Source organism: Hyperoodon ampullatus (assembly GCF_949752795.1).
Source record: "Hyperoodon ampullatus genome assembly, chromosome: 17".
NCBI lineage: Eukaryota > Metazoa > Chordata > Mammalia > Artiodactyla > Ziphiidae > Hyperoodon > Hyperoodon ampullatus.
In genome coordinates, this window is record NC_136930.1 from 59,418,804 (window position 1) to 59,435,369 (window position 16,566).

Here is a 16,566-nt window from a genome sequence, read left to right on the forward strand (position 1 = left end):
GTTCTAACAGTTGAAAGAAGAATTAAGAAAAACTTAGTATTTGATTAATATTCTTCTGATTAGGCATGAAAGAGTGGGAGGGAAAGAAGCAAGAAGCTATGATTTACCTCATGCATATATGGATCTACAAGTATTTCAAAAGGTCCAATGGCCAAGGAGATATTCGACGCAGCTGTTGGAATGGTAAGCATGTAATGGAAGGTTTTCTTCCTCATATCATGGGTATACACTGTCTCCACCAAATCTCCATTGGAAACAGCCACCATTGCAGCATCCACTGTAAATTCTAATTTCCACGTACATAATTCAGAGTAAGAATCAACACATGGGAACCAAAATCTAGAAAAAAGATCAACAGTGCAGAAAACATGTTGAAAGTGTAACCTACGTGGTTTCTGCCACATATAAGTTATTTTAACATTTACAGAATATGCACAAGAAGAAATTTTAGCTATTTGCCCACTGATGTTTTTTACTGAGCAACCTGAAAGAATGTGATTAAAGATAAAGTCCTGTCTCCAAATATTATTGGCAATATTAATAAAATATATCATGTAGTACCTCCAGTTTAAACCCTGAAAAGAGGTAAGCAATTCTTAGTTTCCAAGTTTTTAATTAAAAATCATTTTTACTTGTATATTCATAGTCAGTTTTTATGTAGCATTCATTTTTGGAAACTAAAAATGCTTACAAAAAAGTTTTTAAAAATACAATATTCAGAATCTATTCCAAAACGTCAGGAAACTGCTTTTCTGGAGTATGTGATGCATTGCATAAATTCAAACAGTGCTGGTAAAGCCAGACATAAAATTTCTATTCAATGTTCCATTCAGATCAGGTTTTACTATGTGCCAGGGTCTGTACTTGTTATTGAAACACAGAGAAATATAAGACATCATCCCTGGCTTGGAGGAGTTAATAATCTGAGAAGACTACACATAACATAATATTTCAATAACATGGTTAACTGTAGAGCTATGAGAATGAACTACAATTACATGCAACAATAAAAGTACATCTCACTACCACAATGTTACACAAGAAAGGCAGATATAAAGAGCATAAGGCATATGCTTCCATTTAATAAAGTTCAAAGATAGGTGTAATCAATCTACAGTATTTTAGAAATCAGGATGGTGGTTGCCCTAGGGCAGGAGGCTATCAGGTGGGCAAGAGTGAATGGAAGTGGGTAGAAGGGGGTACTCTGCGATGCTGGTAATGTTAATGTTCTTTTTCTTGATATGAGTGTGAATTACACGAGTTTGTTCACTTCTGAAAATGTATTGAGCTTTCTATTTACAATTCGTGTAATTTTCTGTATGTTTTACTTTAATACAAAAGTTTAAAAAAATGAAAGAATTGAGACAACTTTAGAACAGCAGACTTGAAAAGGAAAGGAGGGAAGACAGGATTGAAGAGGAACAAGATTCAGAAGAGGTTCAAGCAGTTGGGGATCAAGCTCATACTTCTCATTTTACACTAAATACATGTATTGCATATTCACAGAAAAAAATGCAATTGAAAAAATGAAATCAACTGAAATACGTAAGAATTAGTAATCTACCTTGTGGAATTTTGATACCCACAAGAGAAAACATGAGCACCTCTCTCTGCCATACTTCCCTCTACACTGGGTACCACAAAATGAAGACCTCCTTTTGGCTGATCCAAAGAAAAATTGATGTGTATCTTTAGCACCTTTAATTCTGCAACAAATAAATACATACATACATTGATATATAAAAATATAATTAGGTAACAGTGGTCTATATAATAAGGGCAAAGACTTACACTGAACATAAAGTGGGAATCAAAGGCTGAGTTTTACATAAAAGATCACACTACTTAACCTAGTTTAGGCTTTTACCATCTCTTTGCCTACAGGAACTCAACAGTCTGCTTCCACTGGTGTTCTTACCTCCACTCAATTCTAGTCACTGCTAGTTGTGTTCTCCCAAAATACTGGTCAGACCATATCCCCCTCTCAACATTCTGACAATGCTATACTGCCTAAAGAAAAGAGTTTAAAACTACCACATAGCTAAGGCCTTCCAGATCCCATTCAAAACGTACTTTTCAAGTTTGTTCTCTTAGTACATTCTCACAGATTGTTAACCCTACTTGTGACTTTAAGGAGTAGGGAGTGGGGTAGGAGGGAAGGACTACCCAAAAATTTACATTATGCAGCATTATTTACTGTTTGATTTCTAAGTAATAAATACGTGCTGCTTCTGTAAGATTAAAAAAGATGTTCCTTTTAATTTCCCTCCAAACATTACAACCATATGGACTTTCTCCAACCCGTGAACATGCAATGATGACCTTCCACGCCTGCCCCCTAAACTAGGCAACTCCCCTGCAAGGTAAAACCCTCCCCCCACCATATACACCAACAAACTATCCAAAAAGAGCAAAAACAAAACAAAGTCTTTTACTTCCTTATCTTGATTAATTTTATCAAGCAAAATAAAGGTAGGCAGAAGGTTATGTATGATAATTATAATGGCTGTTAACTTTATACAAGGAAATAAAGAAGATTCAGAAATAATAAGACAAAGTAAAAGTATGCAGAGTGGGTGTTAGCAGCCCTACGTTCTAGCCTCGGCTCTACTACTAATTAGTGACATTCAGCAGTTCACTTACTCTCTTTAAACCTCAGATTACTGTTCCGTAAAAGGAAAGAATTGAATCAGATGACTTTTTAGGATCCTTCCTTTTATAAAATGCTACAATTCTAAACTGAGTTAATACTGTGTGGGTTCTCAAATCTTGACAAATTGTTCCAACCATCTAATTTTTGTTTTATAACTTTCGCTTTAAAAGCAACAATGAACTGAGTTGCTTTTTGTCACAGCCCTTGATTGCTATTTTCCTGTTAGCCAATTATCTTTAAGGAAAAAAAGAGCTTCCAACTCCTGTATATTTCAACTGATTAATTTATAATTTAGGTACCATTAATTTTCATGAAAAGTTTCTAGTCACTGAATCCAACATGATTTTACTGTATACTCAACATGTTCTTGGTATTTTACCATCAACGTGTTTCCATAACTCTGATGGAACCTTAATGCAAAGTTCTCCATTTCCTGCATCAGGATCCACAGCACTAACCGCAGCTGCATAAGCATTGGAAAAATAATTGAGATTTCTCCTGGGGGAAAAAAAGAAAAGAGAAAGCCAGCTTTAACAATAAGCCATATATTTCACCAAGCATTTTCTTAAATACTTGGCACCATTTGTTTGTAACCATTATATCATCTTACATAACTCATAGGAATGCTCTTTAGCCAAGTAACTGTTGCTCTATTTCCCAAGACTAAAACTATTAAATTATAAATGCAATGGCATATATAGTCTACTCACCAATGCTATGTGATTATTATGACTATCACATCCTTCATTTAGAATGCCAAAGCCACTACACTTTCCTAATACAAATGTAAAGAATATACATAGAATTGAAGAAATAATTATTCTTTATCTGGCAAAAATTTGAATGGATTCAACAAGCTTTATAATCTGATAGAAATTAAGATGTTTAAAACAAATCAGAATGGGAATTAATTCCTCAAAATATAATACTGCTCCTCTCCACTCCCCAGTACATGAAAATGTAAGCTTAATGAAGGAGAGGAACTTTCGGATGGTTCACTGTTATATCCCCTAAATGCCAGGGAACACTAAAAAAATATTTGTTCAATAGGTACTTGGCCTTATTTCCTACTGAATGAAAACAATACACAGAAGCCTTATGAAAATATGAAAATGCTGTTCTCATATGATTTTCTAATTTTATTCCATAAAAATAAGTCATATATATATATATGTATATACATACACACACATGTCTCATTTCCTCACTGAAATCAGTTAAAGTAATGTGGAAGAAGTGGAAGAAAGAAAAAAGACAAGGAAAGGCAAGAGCGAGAAAACAAGATCAGACACAATACTGTGAGCCGTATTCTTGTTGGGCACCTTTATGCCTATCACCTTGCCATTAGATAACTCCACAAAGTAAAGTCCGTGATATTTCACTAGCTTAATAAATGTTCAACCTAGTTAAAAGACAAGTTTCATATACTCTACAGAGTCATTATAGGGAAAATAAAAGAGGAAAAGCCATGAAAGAAAACATTAAAATTACACACTCTCAATATGACGGAGGCCATTCCTCCCCCATCTCCAACTCTCTCCTAACTAGTAAGGATGTAATATTAACTATGACTTTTAACAACTACAAAACACAAGGTTCTGAAAGTAGTTAAGCAGACTTCTCAATAATTTTAACACTTTCTTTCTCTTAGATAAATATGTAAAATAAAAGGTATTAAAAACTCCAGGACCGGGCTTCCCTGGTGGCGCAGTGGTTGAGAGTCCGCCTGTCGATGCAGGGGACACGGGTTCGTGCCCCGGTCCAGGAAAATCCCACGTGCCACGGAGCAGCTGGGCCTGTGAGCCATGGCCGCTGAGCCTGCGAGTCTGGAGCCTGTGCTCCGCGGCGGGAGAGGCCACAACAGTGAGAGGCCCGCGTACCGCAAAAAAAAAAAACAAACAAAACTCCAGGACCACAATAAAAAAAAACAAATGACTGTTTTTTCACATACCAATTTTTTTTTAAATTATCATACTGTAAAAGTAACTTTTTTCCTTTGGTATATAGTTCTATAAATTTTAACATGTGTAACCATCACCACAATCAGGATATAGAACAGTTCTGCCGTCCACAAAAGCCCCTTGTGCGATGCCCTGTGTCAAATAAATGGAATCATACAGAATGCAACCTTTTGAGGCTGGCTTATCTCACTCAGTATGTCTTTGAAATTCATCTAAGGTGTTACATGTATCTATTGTTTGTCCCTTTTTATAATGAATAGTATTACATTGAATAGACTGTACCACAGATTGTTTTTTCATTTGTCCACTGAAAGACATCTGGGTTGCTTCCAGCTTTTGGCTATCAGGAATAAAGCTGCTACAAATAACTGTGTAACAGTTTTTATGTGAATTTAATGTTCACTTCTGTAGTACAAACATCCAAGAGTGGGACTGCTGAGTAATATGGTAAATATAAGTTTAGCTTTATAGAATCTGCTAAACTGTTTTCCAGAATAGCTATACCATTCTGCATTCTCATCAGCAATATATGAACATGCTAGTTGCTCTGCATCCTTACCAGTACTTAGTTAACATACTATCTGATTTTAAAAACTACTTTGTACATTTATAGGTTGCAATTTCTTTTCAGTAAAATTTCAAAAACATGAAATCTGAAAGATAGCTGAAGAACTTGTAATATCCTCCAGTTATCTGTGAAATTCAAAAATAAAAAAATCTTTGTTACACAAAAGGCCAAATTTAAACATTACATATTAAACCACTCTTTTTTTTATGGAAAATTATTCTCAATCTCCTTATTTCCTGAGAAAAGGTAAAGTGGTCCAAATAAAATGGTGAGTCATTATAAATGGAATCTATTGGAAAGTCAGTTATGAGGAACAATCTTCTCATGGTCTGGATTTCAGTGTTTCCTTTCATAATATGAATCAAAAATGTTTCCTTTCATAATAACCTAATAAAAGCCAAAAATTACAAGACAAGAATATAAGTGTTTTCAATTTTCAGAATAATAATCATTGCAAAATATTAATATGCCCCTGCCCTATAACCACCACCCATTCTTCCTTAAGGAAACAAAGCTTAAAGATAAGTAATGTTGTAGGGGATACTTAAAAACTAGTAAATTAAGGTAATCAAAAGAATTTTCTCCAAGAACCTATGATAAACATCTATATTAAATTAAAATAATCTGTTAATTTTTTGTCAGATAAAGAACGTGTGCCTCTTAAAACTGTGTGTGCAGATTTTGCAAAACTTAAGATTTAATTATTTGTAAACTTTTTCTCTGTTTAAAAAAATTTCATGGAAGCACAATATACATCAGAAATATATATATACACTCTAAGTATACAGTTCGATGAATTTTCACAAAACCAAAGTAACCAGCATGCAGAGCAAGAACAGAACTTTAGCAGCCTCCCAGAAGCCCTCTTGTAATCACTAACCTAGCCCTGCTTCCTACCACCAAGGGTAACCTATTATTCTGATATCTAATGAGATAGATTAACAACTTAATACACATTCTTTTGTGTCTGACTTGTTTTATTCAACATTCAGTTTGTGAAATCCATCCATATCATTGCATCTAGCTGTTGGTCATTCAGTCTCATTACTTTTAGAATTCCAACAGTGTAAGAATATACCACAATCTACCATTCTACCATTAATGGGTTTTCAGGTAATTTACAGTTTTGACTATTACAAATGCTGCTGCGAACAGTTCTGTACTTTTTTCTTGGTGAACATATTGGATATACACTTAGGAGTGAGACCACCAACCATAGAGTATGTATACATTCAATCTCAATTTACATTTCTATTAGCTGTGTTTGAGAGTTCTACTCTATATCCGTGTCAACACTCAGTTTTTTCTTCTGTCTTATAATTCACATACAGAATAAAATAAATAAATAAATAAGTAAAAGCCAACAGAAAAATCCATTTTCCAGAAATGGAACCAATATCAAAATTAATAAAAATGACTTTTCAAAAATAACTGAAACAACAATAATTTGATAATGATGCCATGAAATAAGGCTGCTTAGAGAAAACTCTACCTTAACAAGTTTTTCTCTGAAAAAGTCTAGGGTATTTCACTGATAACAAGCTCAAACTTGAGTCAATTACTTTAAAGTAGCTATTGGTGAAAAGCTAATGAATTTCAAGCCACTAGAAATAATGAGTATAGATAAGAACAAAACAGCTTTACTGCTATGCATGTGTGATTACAAGTCCAAATAAGAAGCACCCTATCTAGTTCTAGGGTTACCACATTTACGAAAACACAACGCCAAACCAGAGAGTATTCAGGGCAGGGCAAAGAGAATGGTTAACAAATTTGGAAAGAGTTTTAAATAAGGAATGGTTGAAAGTATTGAGATACTACAGACTGGAAAAGAGAAAACTTACAGGAAAACAATTTTTAACTAGCATAAGTTTGTGAACATTATAGCAAAACAGACTGTGGCTCGATGTAATAAAGAACTTCCTAGCATTCAGAAATGAAAGGGGTGCTTTAAAATATAGCAAGCTCTCCTGAGCTGGACATATTCAAGCAGAAGGTAGAATAATATAGGAAAAATTCCTGTTGAAGTTTTGACTAAACAAACCCCAAAGTTCTTCCAATTATGACAACTCAATTCCAAGCAATACTACTAAAACAACTGCCAGTGAGGCACTGTGGGCTGAGTTAAAATATAAAACTAGTATCCATATTACTTAACCATAATCAAAAAAGGAATCAACCACTTCTACCATATGATATCAGTAAAATAATAACATTTAAAATCCCTTTGTAGACGTCTGTATTAAAATATAGGACCTAGAAAATCTTTTTAAAAAAAAAACAATTTAAAAAATCAATTCTAATCACTCTAAAAACTGCTCCAATCACTCAAAGTTACTTCATTTATATCTTAAGTTAGCTTCATTTCTACTGCCACTCCTTAATGGAAATGAAGACAGGAAACAGGAATTAAACTCATTCTTGAAACTCAGGAAAGTGGAGACTTTTCAAGTAAAATAAAAAAGGTCTTCTCAAAGCAGCAAAGCCTATCCAGGGAAGGAAAAGAAACAAGGAGGAAAGAGATGTCAGCCACTGTAGGCTACTCATGCACAGAAACAGTCTCTCTGGTAAAATCTACATTTACTTTATTCTAAGAAGAGAGAAATGTAGCAAAAAAAAAAAAAAAAAAAAAAGAAAAGAAAAGAAAAAACAGAAAAACCACCGAAGAGACATAGCTTCTATGGAGGCAAACTATACCTACAATATGTAGGATTCAAACAGAAAATATATTTAGAGAAACTTCAAGTGCTTAAATTATTTTCCTGGCAGACAATAAGCCAGAGAGAGAGAGTCAGAGAGACAGAGATACAGACGGAGAGAAAGAGAAGCCTTATAGATGTTACATAACCAACAGGCATTTTATTTGCTAGTACAGGTAATTTAACAACTCAGCTAACGTCTAGTTGGATTAAATAGGTAGAAATGCCTTTTAGTCCCTTATCTAAATGTTTCCTTTCCTTACATTCCCCCTGCAGTTCAAAGGTGCTGAATCTCAACCAAGGTAAGCACACTCTTGCCATTAAAAATAGGAGGGCCTGGCACCTTAACTTTAAAACAAATAAGGAGAAAATGTGATGAAGTAGCATATTACTTCTTTGAATGTTAGGACATTCTTGTACATATTCAAGACCAAATTTAACCACTGAGTTTTAAGTTTAACTTTCAATTTAAATCTGCTACATTTAATTTCTGTTTCAGCTTTAGCAGAAATTTTACTGCTTCATTAGAGAAAGAAAGTTACTTTAGAAACAAGAAAAGTAACAGAAGTATCTAGGGACATGCTAAAGACCTTAACTATCTGCCTTTGCCAAAGTTCTCTTTAAAAATAAATAACATCATTCACATGAGATACCTTTCACATCTAACTGCTAAGCAGTATTTCTTCTGAATAACTGGTAGGTTTCTGTCTTTTGCCTTACAAATCTTATAAACAATAGTGTTTCCCTCTTTCGTATGGCAACCAGAAATATCAAAACCAAACCTACAGTTTTCCTCTAGTAACTTAACAGTGTGGTACCCACCATCTTATACTTTTTTACCCTTTGTGCTCATTTCATTAGCTACTTTAAAAAAACTGTTGTCTAATAAAATTCTAAAACCACTCTCAAATCCTCTTTTGAACAAGTCAGAGAATAAACAAACACCAGCAAAAATAACTGTCATCTCTCTTAAAAAGTAATCAGGATTCTAGAGCCAGGCAGAAAATACTAAGTGACCATGGCTAAGAGAGCTCTGGTGCTACCTGAAAAGTTTAAATATACTCTATCGTTCCCAATTTCCTAACCTAACCTTCGAAACTATTCTCCTTTATGACTTCCTTTTCTTTCTTTATAATACTAAAAGTGATGAGGTATCTTCCCTATCACTAGAGAAAAGTTTTAGGGGATATCATCACCTCAAAATTAACATAGCAAAGCTTGCTTTCTCAACAGATTTGAAGTCCACTGTTCCTGTCATTGCACTGTCACAGATCATCTTCTTTGAGACCTGAGCAGCAACAACTGGTAAAGCAGCTGTGCAAACACTGTTTTGTGACTGGCAGATGGAGAAGCTTCTTACCCTGTCATCAATGCAGAGTTCTAGGCTCGACAGGGTGGCTCTTTTGGCCTCTGGCAAGGTAACGGCTCCCCTACCTGCTCTTTTACACATGCCTTTTCCATCCATTAGTGGTACTTACTTACTGCTCCAAAGGCAAATGATTGCTTTTTTCTGGGGGAAAGAGGATGCAGATGATTCTGTAGTAAGTCTTTTCATGTCAGTTCTACAAGAGTGGCTGTAAAAGCATGTAATTTCAACCACTCACCTTTATAGAATGGGAAGTCACATGAGCAATTCAGAGACTCCCTTAATTTTCCCAACACCGTTTTCTCTTCTGAGTTTCAAAGATTTTAAACCAATGATTATTGGGATGATAAATATGTCTATTGATAAGTGTCCTTTCTCAACCCTCCCAATCCCTTAAAGCAGTGGTTCCTGCTCAAGCTTTACCTTTTATCAGAATCACCTGGCAGGCTAGTTGAAACACAAATTGCAAGACCCTATCCCCAGTTTCTGAACCAGCAGGTATGGGGTACTGCTTGGAAATTTGCATTTCTAACAAGTTCCCAGGTGATGTTGATGCTGCTTGTCTAGGTGTCACACTTTGAGAACTGCTGCCATCAGTCAAATATTATACATACAGACTAGTTAGAATATCACCTTGACTAAACAGAGTTTACAGTTTGGAGCATTCTAACCCAAAATACTAAGAATCACAGAAATGATATAATCCAATGCTATCAAAACAGAAAAAAACAAGTGCCTTCAAATGTAGTTGACAGTATTTAAATCAGTACAAATCTTCCCAGGGCACAATCAAGTGAAATGCTAAAAAGAGCCATAAAAGAATAATAAGTAATCCTATTTTCCTAAGGAAATAATTCAAAGTAAAAGAAAAAAAAAAGATCTAGAAAATAATCATGTAATCCACAGTATACTGAATAAATGGAATATTACCTGACCATAAAAACAATAAAAAAACGAAGCCTATCATGTTATACGTGGAAAGGTGAAAACAAAGTATTTAAATGAAAAATGCAGAACATAAAGCTGATCACAAAGATATAAGTTGACTGATAAAAATCAGAAGTAGTCTCAATAGATGCAATATTTAAGGTGAAGGAATGAGATATTTCAGACTATTTTTATGTGATATTCTAAAGCTGTCAAATATTTTATAGAATATTTTAAAGTAGTTTCTGGTCTACAGATTACAGTATCATCTAATTCACTGAAGATTACATTAGTATCTATGAAACTAACATTTTTTTAAAACTTTAAAAGTAGAAAAATGGCTAAGAAAATTTATTTAAAGTTCTCTGATAGTACTTCTTTAAAACTGCAGTCTGAAGAAAGGAAACTTAATAACTTACTATGTTGGCCAGAGCTAGTAAAATTTTTTGAACCAAATGTGTGCAGTGGTAGAAGCAACAGAAATTATAATTAGAAAAAAATAAATTGGGAACCAGAATCTAATAATAATCTAAAAAAAATCTGTTGAAAAAATTAATCCAATCAATGAAAAAAAAAAACTGTTAGAAATATCGACTTTTAAAGTATGTAACTTACTGTTTTGATTCATTGTGACAAACTTCCAAGGTTGGATCATTATAAATAAAAGCAGCTTCTAAATCATTGATCCTTACTCGGTATATTCTACACTGTTTGCTGTTCAACTTGATTCTATTTAAGTTTGTAACTGTGGGAAATATAGTCAGTTCCACAAATCCCTGTAAAGATAAAGAATAATAATTTCATTAAAACGAACACAGGTATGTTTTGGAACATATTTCTTTGATTTCTACTACTTAAACACATACTACAATCCAGAGACAGAATCCCAAATAGCTACACACATACAAGTACTCTCCAAGGATCTTCACTTCAAGAATGGCTGTCCTAGTGACTGAATGGGTGTGAATTATGTTACTTTATCATCCTGGTGGTTCACATTCACTATCAGTGAAAAGTAGAACATCTGCTAGGAAAGAAAGTAAAAGGACTACTCACAAATATAAGAATTTATAGACAGACTGGAATCCAAACAGAGAGGAAGGGGAAAAAAAAAAAAAACCCAACAGAGCAAAAAGAGAATCAAAACCACTTCAGTGAGTAAAAGAACAAGGCCTCTCAAAATAGGGTAAAAAACTATACCACCAAAGCTAACAAGTATGAGTCTCTGCTCATGGGAGGTAAATCAGGACGTGAAGTGGCAAGAGTTACAAGAAACATTTAGGCAAGTAGGGAAAAATCTACTGCCACCTCCAAGAGCAGCAGACACTTCAAAGTGCTGCATGATTTCCTACCAAGCAGTCCCAAGGCCATATATAGTTCTACCACCTTAGCTGTGTGGCGAGCCATCTATCTGAAGCAGGTACATAAGATGTGAGAGACAGCTAAATATACCGACTGTCCACCACCCTCTTGCATTGAATCAAATGGGAAAGATGGACCACTGAAACACTGAATGTATGTCCAGTGAGTTTAATATTCTGGGTTGGAAACATAAAATATGGAGGACATGAAATAGTAACATTTCAGGGGCTGCAACAGGAATATCTAAGATGAAATTCAGGCAATAACCATACAGAAGTGGATTATAACAACTGCAATGGCTACTATTTAATGAGCACTACTATATGCCAGACATTACACTACTTTCATATGTTCTCTCTAATCCCATTAACAACTTTAAGAGACAAGTACTACTTTATACTTTTTACAGATTAAGAGTTAAGAAAATCATACCATCAATAAGTAGAGAACTGAGATTCAAACCCACATCTAAATGATCCCAACTGATTCCCATTATGCCATAATGTCTCTCAGTACAATGCTTTTAAATAACATGCAAGAACATAAGAATATTTTTTAGCTAACATTCAGCCCAACTGCTCAAAAGCCTATTGATTCTACAGCCCCTTTTCCCCCAATTCCCAAATAAGAGAGTCATACATCCTTAAATTAGACCATCTGGACAGAGTTATGTGGAAGCAAATAAGAACAGAAAAAAGCAGAAGCAAAAATACTGCTGATGAAGTCTCTTGAGTTGAAAGGTGTCAAACTGTGAGCAATTGTATGAAGATCCAAATTCCCTTAATTAGCATACCAGCAATCCAATGACCAATCTACATAAATGAGCTTGGATCAGCTGAAAGACAGCAAGGAGAACCAAGATAATGTCAAAAGTGAACTAGAAAAAATTACGGAAAGTGCTGTCATGAAGTGGTTACAGGAGCGAGACATAAGAATAGGCTTTTGCTTTCTAAACTAAGTTTAACAATAATAAACCAGTGAACGGAGTATACTTCATGAAGATAGGGAAAGCCCAGTCTCCTTGAATCATCAGGTCTCTGACACCACCTACAGCCCTAACCTACACCTGCCTGCAACATACAGACCCACTAACTGGCCTCCAATCCCTGTCAACCTTGGCTACTAGCATAACTGCAACCCCCCAGGTCATCTAACCTCTCACTTACTCTCTCCTCTTGCTCCTGCTCTCTCCCCACCACCTGACGGCAGACCATCCTCCTAGAGTCCCTACCCCATTTGAAGTAACTCCCCTGTGCTATTCAGCCTTTTCAAAAACTCCTCTACTTGTCAGCCTTAGATGAAACATCTCTTGAATCCCCTTTGAAAAGAAGCTGCTTATTCTTTTACTCACTATAAATTAGAAGAAGGGAAAACAGGAAGCCTCCTACTTTCCACTATTTCTAGATCATTTATAGGCTTTTATACAGCATATGCTGTAAGAGCAAGGGCACAATAGTGTCACTGTCTTCTTGAGGTAGACTGCCTGCATTCAAGTCCAGCTCCACTACTCAGTAAGTATATGAGCTTGAGCTAAGTTACTCTAGCTCTCGGTACCTCAGTTTCCTCATCCGTAAAACAAGAATATCGACACTACCTACCTATTGGTGTTATTATAATTGAGCAATTTAATACAAGGAATGCACTTAAAATCATAGCTGGCATCAGTAAATGTTTTTATTATTGTTCTTTTCCTATGTGTTCAAGCCATACAGGTACACCATCCTCTGTTCCTTTCATTAATATTGCCCAAATTCCCCAATACTCACTGAAGGTTCATTCTTTACCTTTCTAACCCATCTCAGCCATCACTCTACATGACATGAACGCAGATATAGCTGATCCATGCAGTATCACTGCTTCAAAGTTCCTTAATTTCAATTCCTACAGTCTTCACTGCCATTCCAGGATAGCAATCAAGATCACACTCTGAAAGACACCTCATCACTGCTCAGGACTGCTCTGACGTTGACATTTTAAACTGGAATGCCCACCATGCCTGTACTTCTCTGCCAGTCCTCCTGTTCAACCACATGAAATTCTCCTGCTCCTTGGCCTCCTCCAGGTTCTCACGACAATCCTCCCTGGTATTTTTAGCGCTACATTCTTCCTCATCCACCCAAGAGCCTTAACTTGAACCACCCTACTGCCAATGATCAATTCTCTTGCCCTTCTGCTGCACACACCTATCTTTCCCTCCTGTTTAGGAATGATCCTTCCACTACTGCACTAGAGGCCATCCTCTGTAGTATTCTCAGAAATCCTGCTCTATTAATTACCCTCTCCTATAATTACAAGCTCTCCTCTTTTATAAGACTTTTTTCCATGCCTACAAACATGTTCAACTCTCACTTATCTTTCTTTTAAAATCCTGAGATTTATGTCACCTCAAATAAATTAATTTTTGCCCTTTTCCTGGGGTTACTGTATCTTGGTTCTGAACTGACACTAATCCCTGGAGTCCCAAAACATTACAGTAGTCCACTAGTCAGACTGGAAGTCTTTGGGGTTTTTTTTTGTTTGTTTGTTTGTTTTTGGCTGTGCAGCACAGCTTGTACCAGGGATTGAACCCGGGCCCTCGGCAGTGAAAGAGCGAAGTCCTAACCACTGGACTGCCAGGGTATTCCCCAGACTGGCAGTCTTGGGAGGTCAAGTAATAAAGGGGTTCCCACGTCTAACGCAGAGTAGGACTGGAGATTATTTCCCCAGTCCAGAACATACAGTATATATTTTAGTAATTGGCAAATCCCCATATTCATTCTCCGACCTCACTCTCTGAGTGAGGACTACAGTGGAAGGACTAAGTGGACACCGCTGGAACACCCATCCCCCTTCTCCAAGATAGCAAATCGATGCAACTAGACATCTTTGGGGAACTGCAGAGATTAATGCCACAACAGAGACTTGAATGATGCCTACTACGTCTTCATTTAACTCAATTATTTGGCGAGTGCAAAAGTCAAGTAGGTTTTCGAGAATGATAGTGACTTATCACAAACTTGCCAATCACAACCATGTTTGCAGATGCAGTACTTTGACCGCAGCAAATCAGCACAGTTCTTGGTAGCTAATATTGTGACTAATTATCAGGCGAATTTTTTTTCCCCCAATTCCTATCAGAAAAAAAAAATCAATCAGAAGCAGGTTGTCTTCCAGACGTCAGAAACCCCTCACTGTCATCTAGTAACTAATAACTATATCAACTCTCCTGCTCAGTCAAAACATAGTCCAAAAAGTTCCCTGATAGCCCAGAGGACAGGATAGCCCAGAGAATTACACTGGTATGTTATATTGACAACATTATGCTATCCGGACCTGGTAAGAAAGGAAGAGTAAGTTCTCTAAATGCCTTAATAGAAAACACGTGGATACCAGAGGCTGCGAGTTAAATCCCATGAAAGTTCAGGGGCCTGTCAAATTAGTAAAGCTTCTAAGGTTCCAGTGGTCTGAGGCACATAAAAATAAACCTTCTAAAGTGAAAGACAAGTTGCTTCATTTTGCACTGCCCGCCAAGAGGGGGAAAAAAAGGAGGCACAAAAATTGGTAGGCTTCTTTGGATTCTGAAAGCAATATACACATTTAGGCATACTACTTACTAAGCAACCTATAAGGCTATCAGCTTTGAGAGGGGTCCAGAGCAAGAAAAGGTTCTGCAGTAGGTCCAGGCTGTGGTTCAAACTGCCCTGCCACTTGGGCATTATGACTCAGCATATCCAACGGCATTGGGAACGTCCACAGCAGACAAAGATACTTTACTGACTCTGGCTTTCTTCAATAGAATGACAGTACACCATCATTCCTGGGGTTTCAGAGGAAACCCATGACTTCTTCTGCCAACAACTGTTTTCCATTTGCAAAGCAACTACTGGTTTGCTACAAGACCCTGCAGTAGAGACTGCACACATGATCATGGGACTCCCCAAAATTTCATGTAATTTTTGTTACCTAAAATGGCCATTACGAACTCAGTATGTGCAGTAGCTTTCCATTTTTAAATGGAAACACCACCTCTGGACCAGGCCCAAGCAAGTTCACAGGCACAAAGAGCAAACAGCATGAGCAGGTGACTCAGAATCCAACGGGCCTTGTTCCCATTGCATCTCCACCGCTCCCTCAATCCACACCCGTGGCCTCATGGAGAGGTCCCCATGCTCAATTAAAAGAATAGGACAAAGCACAAGCCTGAATTATGAATAAGTCTGCACAGCATGCCAGCGCAGTTGGAAGTGGATGGTAGCTGCCATCAGAACCCACTGAAGTGTGGTCCTGAAAGACAACGGAAGAAAAGCCTACCGTGGGCAGAACGTTGGTGAATACAACTGGCTGTACACTGCTTACAGACGTAGAGATGACCTGAAGTATACATCTACACTGATCCATGGCAACTGCTGGGTTGGCCAGCTGGTTAGGAATATGAAAAGAACAAGACGAGAAGACTGAAAATAAGAGGATGGTGGGAGAAGTAAATGTAAAAATGAATTTCTCAGAGTAGCTATAATATGAAAATATTTATGTCATCACGTAAATGACCAACAGAGGCATCCTCAGAGACTGCAGAGGGAGCCCTCAAAAATCAACTGGCAAGATTATCTAGCCAGTAGATGTCCCAGACTCTTTCCCTAGCCACGCTGCTCAACATACAAAGTGGTCATTGGGGCAAGACCCCAAGGCTATGCATGAACCCAGCAACATGGTCTTCCCCCAACAAAGCCTGATCTGGCTACCACCACTGCTGAGCGCTCACCTCCCAACAGCAGTGGATCGAAATGAGCTTCTAATACGGGACCTTCCCAGGAAGGATCAGTCAGTCACTCAGTAGTAAAATGACTACATTAGACAGCTGGTATCATGGAGGGAGACAGTCATTTGTCCTCATATAAAAATAGACACATATTCTAGATTTTCCTTCCCTAACTATAAAATACGTGCAAAAAGCCATACATGTCAACATACTATCCCATACATGCCTCCATGTGTATAGAAAAGTGTGGCAGTGGGCTCTTACACACAAAATTACTCGTTTTTACCTTTTG

At 36.7% G+C, this 16,566-nt stretch overlaps 1 protein-coding gene across 1 annotated transcript in view; it reads right to left on the reverse strand.

The window, feature by feature from the left end:
* The window catches only part of TAF2 (TATA-box binding protein associated factor 2), an 82,970-nt gene that overhangs the window by 62,629 nt on the left and 3,775 nt on the right, over positions 1-16,566 (reverse strand). Inside the window, exons 3-6 of the mRNA XM_079722491.1 lie at positions 10,790-10,950; positions 3,033-3,151; positions 1,565-1,706; positions 108-339 (exon numbers count right to left, since the gene is read on the reverse strand). Coding sequence (XP_079578617.1) covers positions 108-339; positions 1,565-1,706; positions 3,033-3,151; positions 10,790-10,950 — 654 coding nt within the window. The remainder of the gene's footprint in view (positions 1-107; positions 340-1,564; positions 1,707-3,032; positions 3,152-10,789; positions 10,951-16,566) is intronic.